The following is a 25,664-nucleotide window of genomic DNA, read 5'->3' as shown; positions in this document are numbered from 1 at the left end:
TAAAATGCTGCGCCAATGTTTCGATCTGTTTTCCTCCAGAAGTCTCCTGTCCTTCCCTTCTGGTCAGTTGGAAGTATCAAATACCGTTGTGCACATTTCAATGCTGTGTTCACTCTTCAGAAACCCTTCCTGTAGGTATTTTGCCCAAAATCTTGCACGAAAGTTTCTTTGTCATCTTGAAGATAAGAATTGGTACGGTGGTACTATTCAACCCCTGCAGTTCCACACCCAGCAATTTACCTCGAGAGATGTATGGTTTGGGGAACATAAGTGCTGTCAAAGCTGTTACTGTTCGCTTTACGTGAAGCTGCACAGTGTTCAACGTCAAATATTTCCTTGAAATAGTGTCTAGGATAAGATAAAGCAAAAGGAAATGTATCATGTGAACAGATCTGAAATCTTTGAGCTTTTTGAGAATTCCTTCACAACTGCAGGAGCATTTGTCTTTTTAGAATTGCAAATATTTTCAAGATTAATGATGACACATTTTCAGTCCTTTGCTAAACCAGTTAGTGCACCAACTTAGCTTTGCTGGCAGCCTATCTCTCAACATGGAGGTATTGGATTTTCAGAAGTGTTGTCTGCGGAATTCCAGATACATCCCTTAGCTGGCGTATTCTATTGGGAGAATGTTGATAAAATTTCTATAAATTTTTCAGTACACAAACTGTCATCAGTACATCGTAAATTTTTGATAGCACTCAGTACAGCTAATCAGAACTTAATTTCAAAAAAAAATTATTTATAAACGCAGGGAATACTAGCAAGGTGACTCAGATTTTGGCAAATCTTTTGTACACACCCATTTTTATACCAATCATGTTGGCAACATCATCAGTTCCAATACCAGTTAGGTGATGGGAACTTGGACCAGCTTGATAGGCCTGACTCATGCATCAATTCATTTTCAGTTGTTTAGAAATAACCTTCAGCAGTTACACTTTCAAGTGGAACAGAGTGAATTGGCTATTCGATTAGGGTCGTATAGTTGTGAGCTAGGATTCGGGAGATTGTGGGTTCGAACTGGACTTTCTACAGCCCTGAAGATGGTTTCTGTGGTTTCCTACTTTCACACCAGGCAAAGGCTGTACCTTAATTAAGGCCACAGCTGCTTCCTTCCCACTCTTAGCCCTTCTCTGTTCCATCGTCGCCATAAGACCTATCTGTGTCGATGTGGCGTAAAGCAAATTTTTAAAACATCTTTCAAGAGGAGCTTCATGCAAGAAAACTTCTTTCATCACAGTCTTATGGACCATACAAAGAACACCACTTCTTCAATATAGGCCTTGTATATCTGTCGACGCATCTAGCATTCAAGTAGCATAGTTTTGTTCACACAGTTCAATGATTAATTTGTTTTCTAGCATCTGAACAATGTGGGAGACAAATTCAACACACATTTTGTTGTTTCCACACTCCTTTTTCATTTTAAGTCCTATTTTGCCTGCCAATGCTAACAAACCAACCTTTAAAATCAGAGAATGGCTTGTTATTCTTAGCCATATAGTAGCCACGTTAAACACGTTCTTCAACTGTACCAACATCTCACACTGCCAAAGAAGTGGATCTGGCCAAGTTGCTGCCATGCTTCCAGCAACACCCTTTTCATGTTTTCAAGGTTTACAATTTGAACAGGCTGGTAAAACCTTTCACAACCTTCAAATGGCTGTCTAAGATGGAAGGAAGCAAACTACGCGTTTCGCATTGTGCAACACCTTCATTCGAGTCAAATTTAAGCCACTGCATTTTGTGCACCATTCTTCCTTAAATTTACCCCCTGCGGGTGGGAGAGCACATGTAGAATACACCCGCGGTATCCCCTGCCTGTCGTAAGAGGCGACTACAAGGGGCCCAAGGGGCTCTCAACTTGGGAGTGTGGATTGGTGACCACGGGGCCCTTAGCTGATTCTTAGCATTGCTTCCACTTACTTGTGCCAGGCTCCTCACTTTCGTCTATCCTGTCTGACCTCCCTTGGTCAACTCTTGTTCTTTTCTGATCCCGACGGTAGTCTTTCAATTTCACACCCTTCGTGGCCCTTGCCTTTCTTCGTCCGTTACATCATCTTTCGAAGTGACGGATCCCTTCTTTCTTCTTTTTTCTCTCTCTTTACCCCCTGTGGGTGGGGGACACAGACGAATATACACCCACGGTATCCCCTGCCTGTCGTGAGAGGCAACTAAAAGGGGCGATCAAGGGATGTTTGAATTAGAACCATGAAACTCCTTTTGATTCGTACCATCTCGCGGGGAACACCATGGGTTGCCTGTACTTGCGAGTAGTACCACTATATTAGGTACGAAATAGGTTTGTGATTAGTAGCAGCAAAGAGTAGGATCTCCTGTGGGTTTCCAGTACCCGTGCATCGTACCCATGTGAGCAACACCGCGGGTCTGGGCGTTGCCTGTGAGTTGTACCACTATATGAGCGACACCATGGGTCTGTGTTGCCTGTGATTAGTACCCACGATGTGAGGAACACCACGGAAATACCAGCACCCGTTGCGTTGGCTATGAGTGGCGCCATTGTGTGAGAAACACCATAGGTCTGTGTTGCCTGTACGAAGTACAATACTTGTGAGTAGTACCATTTTGTGTGCAACACCGTGAGTCTTTGTTACTTTTGATTAGTATCCCAACATGAGAAATACCATGGTTCTACTTTACTCGCGACATGTACCATTCTGAGGGGCCTTAGACCTGGATTTTGGATTCCTTTAGACATCAAGCATCCTAGATTCAGGATTGTGCTTTATAAGTGGTCCCTTGGTCAGTAATACTATTATTTATGATCTTTTTTTTTTTGAGTCGGATCCACTGGGTTTTTTTTTTTTTTTGTGGGGGTGTTTCATGTCCATCCATTTATTCTTCATGACATTTTTTTATTTTGGTCAGTGGATGATTTTGAACTTTTTGTTGTCATTTCATTTCGTACCATTAGGGGCCGATAGGTAGGTAGGTAGGTAGGTAGGTAGGTAGGTAGGTAGATAGATAGATAGATATGGTATATTTTAACTGGCAAAGTTAGGGACACGTGTCCCTGTCTTACACTTAACCAGTGAAATACATAAATAACATAAAAATATATAAACTGCTGAATAAATAAATAAAAAAAAAGAGACTGAAACAAATTACTATGGTACTATGCTATCCTGCTGTACATAAAAATAACTATTATAATACACAATATAAATTTAACATTTTGTTTCCTACGAAGAAATTAACACACAACGAATTACAATTTCAATAATAATAATAATAATATAGATAAACATACTAATATTTACAATTAATTTGTCCAATTCCAGAAATATAGCACATTGGCGAATGTTACAGTTTTCGTGTGTTTACTGTGGGTGAAAAACATTGCAAAATGGGGATAGGGATAAGGAAAACTGTGCAGGAAACCACAGCTGAGTACTTTCTAACACTATTGATGAATAATAAGAAGAAGAAGAAGAAGAAGAACCATGAGGAGGAGAAGAAGAAGACTGTCACACTACGAGCTCGTTTCATAGAGATATTTTGAACACATACTTTTAAATCTTCCGTGGTTTGATATCCCTCTGACCTCCTGCGGAAGGAAGTTTCATTCATGGCTGGCCACAACAGTGAAGGAATTGTTGTAGGTTGAGAATTTATTCTTAGGAATAGCGAGCAATGTCGAGCTAAGCGCTCTGGTGTTTTTATCATGGTATTCAGAAAGGCTATGAAATCGTTCATATAGGTAAGATGGGGATTGTAAGGTAAGGATTCGGTGCAATGAAGTCAGAGGATGCAGCTTGCGTCTGTCTTTAAGGCATAGCCATCCGAGGTCAACGTAAGACTGGGTAACATGATCTGAAAATTTCAGATTACATATAAATCTTACACAGGCATTCTGTGCACGTTGTAGTTTATCTCGAAGCTCGGTTTTCACATCTTTGTAAACTACGTCAAAATAATCGAATATTGGAAGAACGAGGGTTTGAACTAGTTTCTTCTTTAAACTGAACGGAAAAGTAAATTTGAAATTGTTTAATGTGTGCAACATAGCAAAAACTCGTCTACTCACAGATATTATCTGGTCCGTCCACGAGAGGTGCTGGTCAATGGTTACTCCAAGATTTTTTACGCTCTTGCAAAAGGGCAAAGCTTGATTTTGAAGTTGTACGTCAGGAATGGACATGCGGTAATTACTGGAAATAAGTTTTGGGTGTGCAATTACTATAGTTTGGGACTTTTTCGGGTTCAAAGTAAGTCCATGCTGGGAAGACCCTTTACTTATGGCTTCTAGATCCATGTTGATTTGCTTGATTGCTGTCTATACGTCTGTTGGTTTTGCATGGATGTACAATTGTACGTCGTCAGCATAGATGTGACGTTTACAATGTGTCAGCTGACCTTTAGGCCCCTTCAAACAACAAGCATCATCATCATCTTCCTTAAATTTCAGACCTTTGAATGCCACTGTTTTTCGAACAGATTGGGAAAGTATTGCATAAAAATTGTGCACATTTCAGGACTGCAGTTATTTGAGCTGGGAGTTGGACTGTAGATCTATCAGATCAAGCTGGAAGTAAAGGAGAACAGCCAAAAGTGACAAGGGTCTGTTAAATAAATTGAAGTTTCAGAGTTTTCACACCTCTTCTAGAACAGTTTTACTGCTGCTGTCCCTCTTCCTCTCCCCTCAGCGCAAAATGCAGGAACACTGTTTGCCCAGGCCTTGCTTTAAAGATCCAGAACCTTATAATTATCATGATCAGTTCTCCCCTCCAGCAAGCCAGATGCGGGTGTGTAAAAGCCTCCGCCAGTTCGCCCTGTCCATCTACCGCTGTTCTACTTTTTTGCTGCCAATTTACATCCTGTTTTCCAGGGTCTTTGACAATTTATTTTTCTCAGTCTTCACAAGGCGTTTCTTGGGGTCTCATATCAACAACATGCCTCTCATAGTTTGCCCTTGGGGTCCTGTTTTGAGCCATCCTTCTCATATCATTGTATTCTGCTCGGTTCTAACAGAGTCCTGTCCAGTTCATGTTGTTGCCAGATCATCTTTTTCCTTATTTTGTTTCTTTTTGTCTTTTGGAGACAAGAACAGAGGAGCTGTATATTTCAGACTTTTCACAGGCCCAGTCAAAGTTGCTGCTTCCAGACTGTAAGTCAGAATTGTTACAAGGTATGTTTTGTTTAGTGTGATCTTGGAAGCTAGTGGAAGTACATTATCCCAAAGTACTTGACAAATGGAGTTGTAGAATTTTAGTTCAGCTTGTATCCTATTGCCTATTTCTGAGTTTTCATCAGAAGAGACAAAGCTCCCTAAGTATTTGAAGTTTTCAATAATATTTACTTCTTCATTTTGTACTCATAGGTGGACTGCTCCTGGATTTCGACTCATCACCAATCCAACTGTTGTAGTTTGGCTCATGATCAGATTGATCTTCCCAAAGATCTAGTTTAGCTAGTATTTCTGTTTTTTCTCTCACCTTGTAGCATAATCATTGGCAAAATCAAGTGTTTTTGTTGTCAGATCCTTCCTTTTTAACTGCCCTTTTAAACCTCATCCATTTTAATCATGAAGAAGGGTGATGACTAGGGTTAGGAAGTTTGACCTAAAAAGTACAAAATATGCAAGCAGAAATGTCCTAAAAACTAGGGTAAAAGGGTAAAATAAGACTTAAGCATTTTAGAGATGGGTAATATTTATTACAGTATTACTAATATTGAACTTGCCAAAAAGTTATTAATGATAATATAGCAGACACATTCAGTATCATAGCCCTAAGGCGGAGTTTTCACTCTGTTTTCCTAATCAAAAGAACAGAAACAAAGTAAGCAAGATAAACTCGTGTCCTCATCTCGAGGGGATGCAGCTCTTTACAGCCACACCTCCAAAGGTGGTGAGCTGCATGTGCCATCTTAACCACAAACCAACCCTCCTGCCATTCTCAAATCTCTAGCACTACCGGGCCTCCGAGGACGGCAGCTAATAGTGTTAACCGTTATGATACGGAGGCGGACTGTGCATTTTGGAATCTGTCGGCGTATGTTTGTACAGCTTCTCTTTCTCGAAATCTTGTAAAACTGCTATCTATCAGTTTCGGGAGAAGAAAGAAAAATAAGTCTACTACAGGATTTGGAAATCCTGTGTTTGAAACTCAATGCAGATAATATGTACTTGATTAAAAATAACACCTCAATTTTAAACAAAAATGCTCAAATTACAACCAAATATGACCTTATGTCACTAAAATGAGCAGAATATGTCAAAAATTTAAAAAAGCCAAGATATGTATTTATATGCAACATAAAATTATTTTAAATGGGGCCAAAGTCCTATCATTCAGTTATTTTTTGTATTTCAGGTAAAATGAGGTCAGGAAAGAAATATGCCTTTTCCTTAACATCTGAATCTTAGTGATAACAGACAGCTTCCTTGTGGAACTTTGAAAACCTCCTAAGATTCTGTAATAGGATGCTTGATTTTTGTATGAGTGATTGAATGTGTTATTACTTTCAAGAAGTAGCAGCAGCTATAATAGGAAGAGGATGATAGTATTGCTCTGGTGATGAATGATGGTGATGGCAGGGTTTTGTAAGATCTTACTACTAGTGTCTGTGAACTGTGGAGCTCATCGCCAACTTGCAGTTTGCACTGAGGCACGAGCGAGGGCACTTTCCCCTTTAAGTTAAACTCTCTTCAGTCTATTGATTCATGCTTTTCACAACACCCACTGGTGCAGCATATCCATGAACTTCTTGCCAGGTGGCTTTCTTATCACGTTGGAATTGCGAGCAATGAATTGGCAGATAAGCTGCAAAAAAGGCAGCACTTCTACCCCCTAGACCTGTGAACATGCATTGAAATTTTTCTTAAGCGGTTATGAGTCATTCTTTGAGAAAATGGCCATTAGATTCCCTTATATTGTATGTGGACAAACTGTCAGCTTCTTGGCATGTGACCACTAAACCACTGGTAAACAAAATCATTTCGCTTCTTCGTACTTCGATTCTCTGTTTCTTTTCACTCCCTGATGTTTTTCTTCCCACCTTTTAAAATACATTCTTTGTTTTTAAATATATTATTTACTTGAGTTCTACCCTATTTGAAAATTTCAGCCAGTTCCCTTGCAGATTTTTTATTATGACTCCTTCTCTCCTGCAGTGTTAAAGCACTCTTGACATCACACATTGTTTTATAGTAGATTCACCTGACTAGACTGAACTCTAATACCAAACTGGAGGTATAGTATTTTTCTTTGTCTTAAATGGAGTTGTCCATACTGTATGAAACAGCTGCAAGTTTAAGACAATAATGCTGCCTCGTTCTGTCAATATACTTTACAACTTAGTTTGTTAGTATGCGCTGGAGTAGAGGGTTTTAGGTAAATGTACTTACTGCACCCACAAAAGTGAAAGTTCTATTGCATGAATTCGGTCAGTTAGCTATGGAGGAGACCATCTTCCGGGGTGTACAGTACATAATAGCAATCGGTACAAAATATACAACATACAGGTCCTTGTACGAAATATGTGACTACTGACTGCGGTGGAAGTTTACCGCTAAAACGATGGCATATTTATTTATTTATTTATTTATTTATTTATTTATTTATTTATTTATTTATTTATTTATTTGTGTCTTTATTAAGTGGCGAAGTTAGAGCTCTTGGCCCTCTCTTACACTTAACCACATACATTTTTTTTATTTTTACAGTATTAATCTAAAGTATCATTGTAATCAATTACTGTTATTGAGATATGTCAGATAAGGAATTACAATAATACAATTAATTAAGGTTACTACTGATGAAAAATTATAGGATCAATAGAGAGTGAATAATAACAAAAAATATATATATATATATATATATATATATCAACTTATAACCTAAAGAATATATCTACAACTAGCTTAAAGAAAAACTTATTCAAATATAAGGCTAAAATAAATTTACTAGTATGTTATCATGTAAGAACGTAAGTGGGATGGCCTAAGAACTTATATCTAGTACATCATTTTTTGTTTCATTCACACGTCATTCACTCTTACATTCATTCGAGTCAACTGTATGTACTCTAGAGGAATTTACGATAGGCTGTTTTAAATGTCCTAGACGAGCAAGACTTTTTAATATCATCCGGGATCGTATTCCATAACCTCGTAGCAGAGACCAGAAATGAATGGCTGTAGGTATTCGTTCGATGCGGTGCTATTTCAAGTAGTGATCCGGAACGAGCGTATATAGACCTCGTGGGAAAATGAGTTGGTTCAGTTAACAGTGACTGTTTCTTAAGGTAGCCACCAACTATTTTGATAGGTTTCACTGTACCTGTTAGGAATATTTTTTTCTCGGCTACATCGAATCACCTTGGTTTAGGGAGTCAGAGTGAATATTTATCCAACTCCCAACAAGCTGAGAGCAATTAAGAACACAACTCTCTTCCTGGCTGTCACAAAGAGAGGCCATAGTTTTGTGCAGGTCTGGATAAGTCATGGAAGATCTATGCAATCATACCTTCATTTGGTGTCAATTACACCATAGCCCACTTATTCACTGAATGTGTGGATTGCTCTGACCTAAGACAAAACCTCGGCCTGCTGGAATGCTCAGGCTCATACTAGCCAATGATGAATATGGCTGATTTTGTCATTCGCTTTATGTAAGGGAGTGGACTCATAAGTAAATATAAATTTCAAATATTCTGTTACTCAGTGAAATGATTATCCTTTTTGATGTGGTTGTGTCCATTTCCTTCATTTTCAAAATTCATAATTGATTATGTATTTTATGCTTATGTTAATTGTTTTTAAGAGAGTGGTTGCCAAATTGTACTTTCTCTTAAAACTACAATCACCACAACCACCATATAAGGATCTTGTAGAGGGCAATGAATCTTCTTCACAACCTCCTTGTACACTAGCTTCTGCTGCCTGAGAATTATTTATTTCTTATTTCAGGTTGTTTCCAAATTCAAGGCTGCTGTTATAAAATTTGATGTTGCTTATCCATACGGGGCCAAGCAGGATGAATTCGCCAAAGTCTCGGAGACCTCTCATCAGATCCCAGATCTCCTGATTGGTGAGGTTGGGGTCAAAGATTATGGTGAGAAAGAAAATTCTGACCTTGCAGAACGCTACAAAGTGTTGAAAGATGATTTCCCTGTTGTCAAGCTGTTTGTCGGTGGCAACTCGGAGCCAGTTACTTTCACCAGTCCGGACTTCACAGCAGATAACATCAAGAAGTTCATCCGCAAGCACTCGAACATTCACATCGGTCTACAGGGTTGTCTGGAGCCTTTCGACTTGTTGGCCATAAAGTTCTCCAAGGCAACAGATGCTGACGCTAAGAAAGTCATTTTGAGAGAAGCTGAAGATATGTGGGATAAGTTGACAAGCCGTGCTGACCAGCGGGCGGCCGAGACCTACGTCAAGACGATGCGTAAAACGCTTGAAAAGGGGGAAGAGTTTATTCCTAGTGAGCTGAAACGTGTGCAGAATCTTGCGAAAGGCAAGATTAGCAAAGAGAAAAAGGAAGAAATGGAACAACGGCTGAACATTTTACAATCGTTTATTCACGATGAGCTTTAATATAGTGATAAATAATATTTAATAAATTATTGAACACAAAAACAAATTACAGGAGCCTAAGAAAAGTCACTCTTATTAACGAGTGTTCAATTTATATGAAGTTATAGTTCAAATGAGACATCAGTTACTAGTTGTTAAAATATATCCTTTTTAAAAATATTAAATTGAGAATTTGTGTTGTTTTATATGTGATTAGCACTTTTGAATGTTGAAAAAGTGACGAGGAAGACACCATGCTTAAATATACAAAACAGGAAAAATTAGAAATAAAATTAAGTGTAAAGAAACTTTATTCCAGCATGGACTTCTCTCGAAAATTTACAGTGCAATAATGTTGAATGTCAACAACGTGTAAGTAATTGAAGGTCTGATGTGTAGGATTAATATTGGATTATCCTATGTTTGCAGGCATTCTACAAATGGACATAATGATATTCCACATTTGTAGAAAACCATATAGTACTTGGATGGAGACCGTTTTAAAATGTATTCCCTTTTAATTGACTTAAAGTTTTGAACATTAAATAGTAAAGTACAAGATCATATCACTAAATTTCAGACTGATCCCATATATCATGCATTATTGTCCGACTCCATGGCTAACTTGTTAGCATGCTGGCCTTTGGTCATAGTAGTCCCAGGTTCGATTCCCAGCAGGGTGAGGAATTTTAACCATCATTGGTTAATTTCGCTGGTACGGGGGCTGAGTGTATGTCATCGTCTTCATCATCATTTCGTCTTCATCACGACGTGCAGGTCGCCTATGGGAGTCAAATCAACAGAACTGCACCTGACGAGCCGAACATGTCCTCGGACATTCCCGGCACTAAAAGCCAAACACCATTTTATTTTCATGCATTATTGGCTCCTATCACCTTCAAAGTAGATTCCATCCGTTCTGCCATGATAGGAAAGCATTTTATTGCAGCGTGTACAAAATGAACTGCCGTTAAGCTTGAATTTTCTCCACTCTCTGAAATCTTTGCCCCTTCATCTCCATTTTCTGTTTTGGGAATAGGAAGAAGTTGCTGAGTCAAGGTTGAACAAATAGGGAGGATGTGGCACCAGGGTCATATTGTTCTTGGCCAAAAAGCTGTCAGTCAAAGAGCAGATGAAGTGGGTTCCATGTCATGGTGAATGAGCCATGTGTACCAGTCAAGTCGCTTCCTCCTTGCATCCTCCAATAGTTGTTCCGAAACTTTGACGTATAAAGTAGCATTAAGTGTTTGACTCTTTGCGGATAATCATTTATGTCATTGAAGTGGACACTAGACGACCAGGGTGCACATCATCGTCAACCAATGTTCTGTCCTCCTGTCCCTCAAATGTTTAGGAATAGCCCTTAGCATGAAGCAGAATTTGATCCAAACACGCTGTTCACCCAAATCCTCCATTTCACTACTAGCAGAAAGCGTATACCATACAATGTAACGTCACTCATAATGCACAGAACAGTCAGTTTTTCAGCACACTGACTCATAACACGGCAGTACTGTTTTTGGCAGGTAACAAGGCTTCATATGAACATTGGGAGTACAGTCTGGGAATGAAATGACTAGACCTTGTAACCTTGTAAATTACTGGAATGAGCAAATGCCATAGATAGGCAATTCCTCCAAAACTTACACCACCATTCCTCAAATGGTATTCACAAACCAAGTGTTACTACAGAACTGGTGAGTCTTGACCTTCCATACTGCTTAGCCTTGAAGGTATGCAGATTGCAAGGTGAGGTGTGGTGTGGTCAGCACAACTAATTGTCTTGACCGTTATTCTTGACTTTCTACACCAGTATATAAGTTAAGTGAATTTCTACACCAGGGCGACTATTTCACAGTCGCACAGCTCCTCACTTGTTCTCATGACGGCTGAGTGGGCCTCCGTGTCAGAGGCAGGCTTGCTTACAATACTTGAGAGTCTGATATCTCAGAAAATTGAAAATGAGGCATTGCAAATTAGATCAACTGATTATTTTAGATTCATAATCTTTTTTCGTCACATTTGTTTTAAATTCTAGTTAGTGAATACATTTTAAAATTTTAATTATAATTTCATTTTGTTCCACCTTGTACCACATGACCTAGCTGTTAGGTCCCTTTAAACAAGCATAAACATATCTCAGAAATTACGAATTTATGGACCCATGTTTAATAATCTGCACAGCATATGAAGATGTATAACCAGTGGAGAATAAATCCCTTTAATAAGAAGCAAGCATGTGAAGAATCAAACTCTGCAGTTTTGCCAGGTATTTTTGAAATGCCATGTGTGTAGTCAGTATCCCGGTTTGAGGAAATCAAAATATGGTCAACCTACATAAATGTGTGCAGATACCTTAATACTATCTCTGTTCCATACTGCTTATAATTGGTGAGTTATGGTCTAATGATATTAGTATTGCATTTGTTGAATCTGTCTTATCTTGGGAACTAGAAAAGAGATGAAGGCACCTGCATTGCTAGGCCTCAATCTTGGTTGTGTCTGTATGCGTTGCCAAAAAAGGAGTTTGGACTCCACTATTCTTGCCTCTTAAGACCAGAGCCAGTCAAGTTGTGGGTAGTGATTCGCGTATGGGCATTGTGCTGAAATAATCCCTGGCAATAACACGTGCAGTGCAGTCTATAAAAAGTGGTAAACTATTTGTTTAAATGATTTGAGGCATTATTAACAGTATCTGAAATATGTTGGAGTGATAAACCTGTATACGTGTGTGTCTGTGTCTTATCGTTAAAGCTGTAGTGGCATCATGACGACCTCTCTCCACAAGTCTCTGTTCTGCGTGTGGTGAATTGCTTGTAGGTTTTTTCCAGTTAGGCTCTTAAGTTGATCTACCATCTTAATGTAGCACGTTCTCTGGGCCTTTCTTCAGTGACTTTCCCTTTAATGATTGTCTTGTCCAATTCACAGTACTTTTAATATTTAAATTCATGAGTTTTTTTCTTTTATTCTGGAGTTGCTAAATGTCTTGATTTGTCAGTAGTAACTGAACAGTCTTCGTGTGCGAAAGTGTGAACAGAGATCCGTTGTAACGTAGTTTCCTAATTTTGTCACTTGTCTTCCCACGCTGCAGTTGGGAGAGACAGAAGTTTGCCAGCGGCAGAAGATCTGAAGTTTCCTCATAAAATGAGAGCAGGGCATAATGTGCATGGTGGAAACACACAGACTGCGAGCTAGTGAAAGCCTATCAGTTGATCATCTAATTGTATGGAATCATCCAAATTAAATCTTTTGTCTGAAACATTTTTTTCATGGATCTTTAATTTATCCAGAAATTGACGATCTAAATTTCACAAAATGATGTTCACAGGTGCAAGTCAGTTTCCAGTATTAATCTGCATCCATTTTATTAAAATATTATACAACATAATGATGATTGTTTAAAAGGGCTAAACAATGAGATCGTTGGTCTGTGACTGCTATTAAAATCGGTTCTATTAAACAGTTCCACTAGCAGGCTAGCATAAAATGTGGTGAGATGATTAAAAATGTCAGCTGAACCAATGAATATGATTCCTATAAAAATTAAAAATCCATCACCTTAAAATGATGTAATAATTTGGTAAGTGAGGAGATACCCTCTAGCAGTTATTAGCACAGTGTCCGGCTCCATGGCTAAATGGTTAGCTTGTTGACCTTTGGTCACAGGGGTCCTGGGTTCGATTCCCAGCAGGGTCAGGAATTTTAACCATCATTGGTTAATTTCGCTGGCACGGGGGCTGAGTGTATGTGTTGTCTTAATCATCATTTCATTTCATTGGCAGAGTGCTCGTCAAACATGTATTCAGCATGATCCCCACGCTGTAGTTCTTTGTTCATTTCTTAGTTTATTTAATTTGAAGTAGTCCAGTGTGTTTGTCCAACCCTTGTCCCTTTGCTCTGCGGGGTCGGGTATGAGGTGAGATGAATCTGTTGTGGCAGGTTTTTATGACCGGATGCCCTTCCTGACGTCATCCTCATCAGAGGAGTTAATGAGATGAAATGAATGACGTTATATATGATAGTAGGAAGGGAGAGGGTGAAACCCAATGCCGGCATATAGCCTACTCCTCTCGAATAGCACCAAGGGGTCTGCTCAAAGCTTAACTTCCCCATCAGATGGCCAAATCACCATCAACAGCGTCATATGCCCTCGCTCCATATGAGCACTGCGAAGAGGTTTGGTATTTAATCCAGGCTTTTGGCACGTAATCTAGTGATTAGAAATTGTATACCACCACCTCCCCTACCCTGCCGGCCAACATTCTGAAAGTGTGATGAGATTAATAATTTTCCTGATTTCTTATGATAAAAAACCCCTTCTCCCAGGTGTCAAACTTGGCAACACTGCCAGCTGTCATTCATAATGTGCAATGATTTTAATTTGGTAACTGTATATAACCATCCTTTACATATAGCATACTACCCATGTGGTTGAACATTCAGTGAAGGGATACCGTTGTTTTAAAAATCACCCGTTACAGTTTTGCTCTTTTAGTTTATGCCTATGTTGAGCCATCATTATGCATTTTTAGGAGAACCATTTAAATATGCTCATGTACCCTGCATATAGTTGCCTTTCTGCTGTTATTGCCCAGGGTTCAATCTAGACCATGTTGACTTCACCGTACTTGATCTATCACTTGCTAATAGTCGTGATAGTGAGGTTGAATCAGCTGGAGGTAGAGATACCCATTCTACCTCTTCCGGCGGCCATCATGGAGTATTTTTTCCTAATTTACGATTCCTGTACTGGAGTTGCCACGTTGTAGTTGTCGAATCACTGTCAGGCATTCCATGTCCAGGATAATATTCTCCACCCACATCCACGTATCCCTTCTGTGATCAGCTGTATCAGGCTGGATTTATCATTTCAGAAGATTTGACCAAAATAGGTTGCTTACCTGCGTTTTGTGAGGATTAAGACTTCACATGGTGTGGCTCCTCATTGGTGATCTTGAACATTCTATGGTACATCCACATTTTGAAGGCCTGCAGTCAGTTCATTGTCTATCCTTCAGAACCATAAAGCAGCAATAGTAACAAATCATTAAGCACCACAAAGCTTGAATTGGAGGTCACAGTTTCAAACAAGATGTTTTAATTTCAGGAACACAACTTGCAATCCAGATTCCATTCTTGTGTTAACCATCGTCATAGGTGCTCGAAATCAGACACCCTTTCAATTGTGTATCTATCCAGGGTGATAACAGTGTTTGCTGTGGAGATAGCCACAGGAGAAATCTTTTATTTATGGCACGCAGTGTATTTTCTTGTATTTTCACAGTGTGTATATGGCTCCTAGTAAACCACAATGCCATCCTTTTGTTTCATTGCACAGACTTGTAACAGTTTCATGCTGCTGCATGGTTTGGAGGTAGTAATCTTGTGAACTTAGTCCCTGCACTGTTATGTTCTATTTCTTTGTGTAATTGTGTGCAACAGCAAGTTCTGGTTCCAAAGATTTAATGAAGAAAAGAGAATATATTGTAAGTTTGTTGAAAACAAATTGACCTGTGTCATACAGAACTTCAGAATATTTTCCTGGAGTTGTTCCAAATAGTTGTGCAGTTCATATCTACAGTATCAATATTAGAAGATTGCAGAAGTGCATTGTGTATCTACTGTTTTACTGATCACAGTACCTACCGTTGTGCATGCTGTCTAAAACTGTTACAATACTGGGTTAAAAGTGTGACCAAACAAAAGAAACTTAATAAATTATTTATAACATTAGCTGTTTTTAAAATTGTAGAAAAAATACACCTTTTTCTCAAAATCTGTTTTTTTATATATGAAATTGTAGGTTTGTCATAAACTTATATATTGGTCAGAGTCCAACGTCATCAATGCACATTGTTAACCAATCATTGTAAGATGCAACAAGTAGTATATATAAATAATTTATATCCCCATTTTCTACATCACTTTTGTAAACCTTGTTTGTACGTACATCATGGTTGACTTTTCCTTGCTTTGTAATGAAGCTGAAATGAATGAAATTGGACAAGGTGGTATGAACAGGAACTGTCCCAGTATTTGCCTGGAAGTAAAAATGGGAAACCACAGAAAACCATTCTCAGGATATCCAACAGTGTTGAATTTGAACCCTCGTGTCTCCCGAATGCAGACTGTGTTAAGCCACTGCTCTCGGTCTGCTGCATTTGTCAGTACAGGGCAATAATACTTCCAGATCAAGGTCCGACGCTTTGGTAAAATGCTGATCTCCAGCCCATTTCTGCATCAGTTCTCCTCTCAGGTGAAGCTTTCCACAATTTCAAAGTCTGCAGTATCTTCCCCTTAGTTTTCTCCTCTAGTCATCACCATTGTTGTGCTCGGTTACCAGTATATTTGCTTAGCATGACCAGTTGACCTTGGTACAGTTGCTCAAAAAAGGAATGAGCGCATGGTATTGTGCAACTTCCTCTCAGGCACACTTTTCTCAAACAATTGAACCTATAGATATGTTTGTAGTGGGTATCCACAGGGTTTATATCTACATGGGAGGAGAGTTGTATTTTGATAATTAAAATTAATTTTGATAAACTATTAAATGTGAGAAACATAAATATCTTTTTTTTTTTTTTTACTTCCTCTCCATTTGCTCCCCAGACACCAGACACATCACCTTCATCTCCTTGTCCCTGTATTTTTCCTTTGTCTCCTTTACAATTTCATTCATTTCCACTACAAACAGCAATGGGGACAATTGTACAATGCTTGCACATAATCGATCATATCTTTACCAAATTATTTCTGTTTCATGACAGTTTAGTAATGTCATACTTCTATAGATCTAATATCCTATGTAGACCAGTATTATGTACAATAAAACTTTTGTGCAGTTCTGTATGGAAAGAGTCACAGTAGTGAACAATGTTACTCTCCAGTTGGAATATCTGTACAGGGGAAGAACAGTCTGAGCATTTCTAAAATCTTGAAACCAATTTCCTTTCTTACAAACGTGAGTGTTCTTCAGGATGTATTTGAGGGAGACTGCAACCTATCCATTGTAAAGGGGGTAATTATGCATGAGGTAGTTAACCTTATCAATGAATTAATTCTTTTCAAAAAAAAATAGTCATATATTGTGAATTGGAATGATCAGTTTATGTACCTGTTATCTCTGTGAAAATATCTTACTTTTATAAATTGTACTAGAGTTCGATTGTTATTAGTCGGACTTGGATTTCTATGACCTACAGTAATAAACCTGGAAATATGTGTGCACTTATGCCCTAAAAAAAGGAAAGAAGTTTCTTAGCAAATTTGCTAAGAAGACCAGCAACAAACCAGGTGCATTCCTTTCTATGTTAAGTTACTGAAATCCAGTAACTTCAGAGCCAGTTGGAGTGGCTCAGACGGTTGAGGCACTGGCTTTTGACCCCTTGGCAGGTTTGGTCCAGGCTCAGTCCGGTGGTATTTCAAGGTGCTCAAACACCTCATGGCGATATTTACTGGCACATAAAAGAACTCCTGCGGGACTAAATTTATGGTACCTTGGCATCTCCGAAAACCATAAAAGAGTAGTTAGTGGGACATTATTATTATTAGTAACTTCAGACTTCATTTAACACATTGACGATAGTCACCCCTTGCTGGGTGACGGATGCTCATACAAAATATCGTATGGAGTGACAAGGTATTGTGCCCTAACTTCTCAACTTCAAGCTATCATGCGAAACTAGCACTACCATCTGCTGTTGCATTGAATTTTGTGTTCTTGTAAGGTATTCATAGAGTGCGACACAGTGCCCATTCCTTTCTCTGCGCAACAAACAATAAAATTTCACCTACTTTTGTCACCTAGGTTCACTTATTAGTGGCAAGGAAAATTATGTGAATTGGAGTCCATTACTGCTTTTTTCTTGCATGCTATTGTTACATCACGTCAGAAAATATTATAGTTAGATTTGGCTCACTAAGCACAGAGATGCATATAACTTGAATTAAATTCTTATCACACAACCGTAATCAACACAGAAATCTTTTAAAGGTGCATAAACCAACCACTCATAACACGGAGGATAGTGTGCCTCTACTTCAAAGAAAAATATGCCATCGTGACGTGCACTTTCTCAATTGAACAGCCAACCTAAAAACCATATGTCACCCCAATGGGGGGGGGCACACAAATGGTAACTTTGGAGATAAACACAAATTATTTGTAAGGAAAGGAAATCAGATGTAACCAAATACTGTATATATAAAATCACTAGGCATTATCAGCACAAAACATGTGAATAATACTTGTGGTCAGATATCACGTAATGATAAAAGATAGTAAATTATGCATTTATATGACCAGTAAAAACCATGTTGGCATGTTCACAAAAGCTAGAAATGTGTAATTTATCTGAAGTTTGTAAAACAAAGACCAGGACAATAGTAGGGCATGTCATAGAAATCCAAGCCCTATTTATAAGAATAGCATATGAATATTCTGCAAATACAACTTTAGAATGTATGCAATGCATGAGAACATCTGGGTGATTCTGCTTGAGATATTTTATTCCTGAACATTGCCAGTGGTCATTTTATTTATTGGGAATACCAGAGTTTATGTTGTGTTATGTGTATGAATAGTCTCTGAATGTGTAGAAGTTATTGATGCAGATCCTGTAACTGAAGCACTAATTTCCCCACAGTATTACTATCTTGTGTACAATTTATAAAATACATTCCATTTGAAAAGTGTGTTTTTATCATGAGTGAGAAGTGGACTATTGTTCCATGAATTGTCACATTTTATGGAAGCACATTGTGATTTAAATATGAATAAAAATGAACTGTATCTGTTATAAACATATGTTTAAGAATGATTTTGAAGTTAGAAATAAAAATAATGTTTTTACCATACTTGTTATGTGCTCTTCCTAACCCTTTGTACTCAAACATGATTTACTTAAGCCTGCCTCACAAGTTTGGCTTTACCTTACTGAAATACAAGTGTACACTTATAAATACACAATTATTCCTTTCTCAAATGTTACAGAATAACTCAAAACAGCTGGCAGTGCCATCTATGTTGGCCTGTCTGTCGGATTGAAAAAATCATGTGAATGTGAAATTAGATGGTTTTTAGTACCATTAAATTAAAAATTTACTAGTATTCTGCACACTGATGTTCATGCAATTTATGCCACAATTAGTCCACTAATACATTTTGTTATGCAAAAAGCGTGGTAGTTATGATTTTTTTTATATGTTAGTGTTGAGCCTGAAATGTAAAATCAAAGTTTTCAACCTTGAGATGCAACCACATGTCCATTGGCGTTGGAAAAACATCAACATTTTTTACCTTTTCTCTGTTTTCTCAAAATATCTCCTCAACGGCTGGTCTAACCAAAAAATCACTCATTTAAAGTAGAGTAAATTTGCTACAGTTTGAGCCCGCTCTGTAGCTTACGTAAGTTTGGATTTTTCATCAAATTTTGTTAAATTTATCCTATTTAACAAATTTGATGAAAAATCACAACCTTTTGATAAAAACACAATCGCTATGTAAGCTACAGAGCTGAATTTGGGCTCAAACTTCAGCAAATCTACTCTACTTTAAATCTGGAATGAATGATTTTCTTTCTTTGTAACACCAGCTGGGGAAGTTAAAAATGTCAAAGTTTTTTTTAAATGCCAAAGGGCACATAGTGATGCTCCAAGGTTGAAAATTATCAATTTTACATTACAGGCTCAACACTAACAACATATCAAAAATCAAACTACCGCACCTTTTGAACAACAAACCCCCAAATTCAGGACAATTTTACTGTACTAAATCATATGTTTTTCAACTCTACAGTAAATTGCATTTGTAGTAGTCGTGGGCAGTCTGAGACGGGGTCTGGAGAAATCTCGAGAGCATTGTCCCCGCATTGTGTAGCGAGCAGCGTGTCGTAGGCCTACAGATAGTCAGAGCTGAAGGTTGTTTGTGCCGAGTATGCGAATAGCCAACTACGGACCTTCACCATTTCGTAAATACATGTCAACAAGCGACTAAGGCATTCATTTCTTTTATTTCCACAGAGGTCTGTTTTGACACAGTATAACATAATTATAAAGGATTTGCATTCTGGCACTGTATGCAGCGGTAAGTATACGAATGAGTAGGCTAAGTACAGAAACTGACAGTTACTGTAGGTTCACCTACCTGGAAACTAGAGGCGTGCATTATTTGAACTAGAGATGGGACAAGATGCACCTTGCTGCATATGCAACCACCATTACGCACGAGTGGAATGTGTAATCTAAAATACCTCAGTTTGCTCCTATTTTTTCAACAGATAGGTGTACATCGTTATCAGACCCCACATTCAATATCATATGACCACTGCTCGTGTTTACCGATATTTTGGTAACGAAGGAAATAATTCCTTACAATGTTATAGAGGGCTGGCATCATAATGAGGTACTTTGGAATATCACGGTGGAATGTGTAATTGTGCCTAATTGTACGCGACAACTTGAAGACGGTGTCCAAAACGCACCGTAAGTCGTGGTTGTTGGTTATTTTGAATAGATGCCACATAGCACAGCCCGCTGTGTTGTTTATTCAAAATAAGTAAAATTTGTCAGCAGAAACACTTCTGGGATGGTCCGACACTTAAAAACTCATATCGCTGAAGGTAGCGATGGGCAGTCTGAGACGGGGTCTAATAATTTCTCGAGATTAGCGCTGGCACTATTTCTTGCGAGAAATGTCAAGACCATTGTCTCCGCATTCTACAGCGAGCAGCGTGTCGTAGGCTCGCAGACAGAGCAGAATGTTATTTGTGCGTAGTATGTGAGTAGAAAACTACGAGCGTTCTCCATTCTGTAAATGCGTGTCAGCAAGCGACTAGGCCGTTCAATTCTATGGAGGTCTATTATAAAGGATACGCATACTGGCATTGTATGCAGCAGTAAGTACACAAATGAGTAGGCTAAATACAGAAACTGGCGACTACTGTACGTCCTTCATCGTTATCACTCAACATCTATTTAACCAGTGCTTGTATTTACCGATATAACGGTGACAAAGGAAAGAATCCCTTACAATATTACAGAGTATTCGTGTCATAATTGAGTACTTCCAAATACAACTGTGCCGTGTGTAATGGGTCTAATTGTACGCGATACCTTTCATGCTATGTCCAAAACACAGCGTAAGTCTTGGACTTGGGATTATTTTTAAGAGACGCCATATAGCACAGTCCACTGTGTTGTTTATTCCAAAGAACTGAAATACGTCAGCAGAAATACTATTGGTATGATCCGGCACTTAAATACACTTAACATCTCAACAGGGGAGTCGTCACGGCGAACGCCTCCAGCCCAGCCTTTACCACAAAAAGCTACCCTGTCGACAGCTACGATGTATTCAGGTATGTGCACATGCTATCTACAGTGTGTAACAAATTACACAGGGTTATTCAGCTAAGAAGTCCACTTCAAATAACTTGTGTACCATTTAAGATATTGACATTCTATTTTAACCTTCGTTAATGGTATTAAGGGGTTCATATTTGAATATGCATGTCTTACCCATGCTTTTGACAAAATTCATCGGAACACACATTTCCACACGAGAACATTACCTAACTCAATAACTGCTAGTGATGTGCACAAATGACGCCTGGAATCGTGAGAATCAGTTCCTACGACTCCGAGACCGCACTGGTGTCGCATGCAAGGAATCTATTCTGCGATGACTTCCCCAAATTGAGAAAGGTCACTTCAGATATGACACCAATTGTGACCAAAAAAAGTAATGTGTCACATTCACTTCATCAAAACAACTGATATTCTCAGTGAAATTATGTTTAAAATGTTTCTTACTGAAAATTTGTTGAGTTATATCTGTCTGCAAACAATTTTAGTTATAATTTCAGTTATAACTATTAAATTAAAAAGTATGCAAATTAATCTTTACTGTTTGTAGATCTATGAACAAATTTAATTCAGTTTAGCTGCTATGGACCAGTTTAAGATTAAAGGTCCAAAGTGATCTGGCCCTTGGTCAGACGTAGGTTTGGTCCTCGGTGGCAGTCGCATTGTGTAGGTCTGATGGTACTGTTCAAAGCTTGTAGTAAGGTGAAGTCCTGGGTTCTTACAAAAGAACACTGTTATTTTCTGCCACTGCAGACAAAACATTTCTTGTTTTGCCTATTCTTAGTCAGAGCTAGGAAATGGGGAAATCTCTTTAGCCTCTCTTCTCTCGTGAAACTTGCAGATGGTCTTCCATTTTGGTTTTATTCCTGCTAGACCCTACCAGTAATTCAAATTACTTGGCTTGACTTTACTTATTTCCTTTAATTCCAGGTGGAACATAGGGCCTCGACAAAATTTCTCCAGCTTGTTCTATAAAATCCGGCTGGTTTCTGTAATGAGTTTAATTGAGGTGTGCAAATTGTTAGCCCACAGCAGCCTTCCTAATACTTACCTTTCGTGCATGGCCTCGTACTAACGCTTGTGAGATTGTGAGGGCGGGAAAGCAAAGGCAAGAGAGAGATTAATGCAGGGCCGAAGGATGTGGGAAAGCGGATGGATGTTGAGGAAAGGTGCTGTGAATAGTATGAAAAACTGAATTAAGACTTCTTGGTCTGACATTTCTAAAAATGGAATTAGAAGGTCAAACAGGATATTTGGCTTTTCTGAAATGTCATTATGATTATAATTCAGGTTAAAATATTTATGTATTTGTATGAAGCAGCTTTCTATAATTTTAAGAACGGATCCTTTGTTGATAATTTTGAGAATTTCCATATCTTATTTTATGCCTGTGAATTTGTGATTATAGTCATGCATATGCTGTCCTACAGCTGAAAATGTATAATCATCAGTCCATAGACTGGTTTGATGCAGCCCTCCATGCCATCCTATCCTGTGCTAACCTTTTTATTTCTACATAACTGCTGTATCCTACATCTGCTCTAATCAGCTTGCCATATTCATACCTTGGTCTACCCTACCGTTCTTACCCCCTACACTTCCCTCAAAAACCAACTGCACAAGTCCTGGGTGTCTTTGTTGAACGCTACGTGTTTTCTTTCGTCAGAGGTCAGCACAATCAGACTGCTACAGCCCCAGTGGAAGGGGGACAGAGTCGTGCGCCTCACCGGCGTCGGTGAGTTCCGAGACTTGGACGAGCGTGGGTAACGGTATTGTGTTTGTGCGCTACAACATGGACCACGGCGTCCTAATGTATGTTTTGTACAGTGTAAATAGTTTTGTAAATAAATGAAGTATGTAATGTACATTATGTTGGCCTTCCCTTTGCACTTAATGAAGTACATTTCGTGGACTGTGGGAAGAGCTAGGCCTCGTTCAACACGAGTAAGCAACTCTAAAACGAGACTGAACAGTCTTAACATGTGTCCAATCATTCTCTCTCTTCTTCTCGTCAAATTTGGCCACAACAATCTGCTCTCACCAATCCGATTCAGTATCTCTTCATTCGTGATTCGATCTATCCATCTCACCTTCAGCATTCTTCTTTAACACCACATTTCAAAAGCTTCTATTCTCTTTCTTTCTGAGCAAGTTATCATCTATGTTTCACTTTTTTACAATGCCACGCTCCAGACAAAAGTCTTCAAAAACATCTTTCTAATTCCTATATCAATGTTCGAGGTGAACAAATTTCTTTTCTTCAGAAAGGCTTTCCTTGCTTGTGCTAGTCTGTATTTTATGTCCTCTTTACTTCTACCATCATTAGTTATGTTACTACCCAAGTAACAATATTCATCTACTTCATTTGAGACTTCATTTCCTAATCTAATATTTATTGCATCACCTGACCTTGTTTGACCGCACTCCATTACTTCTGTTTTGGACTTATTTATTTTCATCTTGTATTCCTTCTCCAAGACTCTGTCCATACCATTCAGTCATTTCTCGAGATCTTCTGCAGTCTCCTTTATCGCCTGTTCTATGTAAACATTGAAAAGGAGAGGGGACAAACTGCAGCCTTGCCTCACTCCTTTCTGGATTGCTGCCTCTTTTTCATAGCCCTTGATTCTTATCACTGCAGACTGATTTTTGTATAGATTGTAGATAATTCTCCTTTCCCGGTATCTGATCCCAATCACCTTCAGAATCTCAAACTGCTTGGTCCAATCAACATTATTGAATAGGCCACATACACATGCTGCAGCAAAAGGTAAGTCTCATATAACCGTGCCATTTGATTAGCACTTTCTCTCCTTCAGTTCATTACTTTTGTCTATCATTTATTCAGATTAACTTTATTGAATTGCGAATGTCTACCAGCTGCAAATTAAGAACGTGCCATTAATCATATCTTTGTGTGCCGTCCTTGATTGAACCATTGACAATGTCCAACAGAGGTACTTTTCAGCATTTTCATGATATTATAACAACAAGCACTAATGGAACATTTTAACATGATACAATGCATCTAAGAATTTTAGAGCCTGATTTTAATTTTGTCATATTTTACATGTGCACATAGTTCATCCCAGATGTTTTTAACACTTTTTAATGTCATTTGTGTCTGTTTGTACATTTGTTTTAGTTATTGGATGTGTTTGTTACATTTTTGCATTAAGGCTGATGATGGCCAGCCTAGGCCGAAACTAGTTCCTATATTAGAAATGTGAGGTAAACATTGCATAATATAGTATTGAAAAGGTGGACCATTACGGCATAAGTTGAATTATTGTTGTGATCACAATTCAATACGGATCAAAAACATGTTCTTATGCTACCCATGTATCTGTAAATACCTCTGCGAACAGAAAATCCAAGGATATTAACCATTCCTTCAAATTACCTGATACCCTGCCTGCCTCTGGACAGAACCAGAGATAAGCTACATTCAGACGAGTGACTGATGTGCACTTTAAACTTACAGTTCTTTATTTTGCAGAAAAAAAAAACAAAATCAAGTACATGGGAAGAGATTTTGGTGTAGAACCAAAATTAATTCACAATTTGTGGGTTCAGAAAGAAGAATTAAGGAGAGTAAGTCCACATGTCCATCTTTTCGTGACCTGAAGTACGGAAAATTTCCCGAGGTTGAGAAATAAGAGCTTGATTATGTTGTGGAACTGAGAAATGACGGCATTGCTATATCATAAGCAATGATGCAAATGAAAGCGAAGGATGTAGCAAAAAAATGTGGCATTACAAGTGCACTATTTAAAGCAAGTACGGGATGGGCAGTTCGTTTTATGTGAAGACATGGACTTAGTCTATGAAGACCAACTGCTCTGGCTTTGCGTCTTCCGTGTGATTATACAAAGTAATCAAACACCGTAAGTTCGTCATCAAACTTAGACAAGAAAATTTTCTTCTTTCTCAAATTGAAAACGCAGACCAAGATTCCATTTATTTTGATCATCATCATCATCATCATCATCGGTTTGCCCTTCCAGCGAGAGGGGTATGGTGTTTGAAAACAAGCGTCTGCCAAAGTTGCCTATTCAAAAAGATTTTGTTGTCCATGACAGATTCCCAATTCCATCCTCTTCTTTCCACGTCTTTCCTCAGTTGGTCCATGCATCTTCTAAGGCTCTTCCAGCTGGTCTTTTACCTGTTATTCTCTTTTCCAAATAAGCACATGGTAACTTTGTGCTATTCATTCGTTTAATATGCCTAAAAATTTTAAGTCTAGATGACCTAAGTCTTTCCTCTATTGATTCATTTACACCTAGGTTAGATCGGATCTCATCATTTTTCACGTGATCAAGTCGTGTCTTTTGGAGGGCAGTTCTAAGAAATTTCATTTCACAGGCTTGAATCCTACTACAATCCTTTGATGTTAGTGTACAGGGTCATTTTTGTTCTTTGTGGGACCTTCTCATCCCACAGTAGGTGTCTAATGATACTGTAAAAGTTAGAGCCTTTGGTTACTCTGGTTGTTATTTCTATCTCAGCTCTGTTATTACTAGCCATTACGCTTCCTAAATATCTGAACCGGTGTACTACCTCAACTTGGTGGTCTGTATTTTTATGTTGCATTCTGTATTATGTCTGCTGACTTTCAATGCTACTGTTATTGATGGGTTCAGTTTCATTCCATAATCATCAAACTTCTTACACTATGTATTCAGATTATTTTGCACTCCCTCCTATGTTTCATCCCATATTGCCACATAATCTGCAAACACCAGAGCCTGTAGAT

At 38.4% G+C, this 25,664-nt stretch overlaps 1 protein-coding gene across 1 annotated transcript in view; it reads left to right on the top strand.

Annotated features, from left to right (window-relative positions):
* Nucleotides 1-18,400, top strand: part of wbl (endoplasmic reticulum protein 29-like protein wbl) — a 39,483-nt gene extending 21,083 nt beyond the window's left edge. The window contains exon 2 of the mRNA XM_067159078.2: nucleotides 8,936-18,400. Coding sequence (XP_067015179.2) covers nucleotides 8,936-9,565 — 630 coding nt within the window. The 3' untranslated portion in view covers nucleotides 9,566-18,400. The remainder of the gene's footprint in view (nucleotides 1-8,935) is intronic.
* The last annotated feature ends 7,264 nt before the right edge of the window (nucleotides 18,401-25,664 follow it).

Source organism: Anabrus simplex, chromosome X (genome assembly GCF_040414725.1).
Source record: "Anabrus simplex isolate iqAnaSimp1 chromosome X, ASM4041472v1, whole genome shotgun sequence".
NCBI lineage: Eukaryota > Metazoa > Arthropoda > Insecta > Orthoptera > Tettigoniidae > Anabrus > Anabrus simplex.
This window is presented reverse-complemented; position numbering and strand designations above follow the sequence as displayed.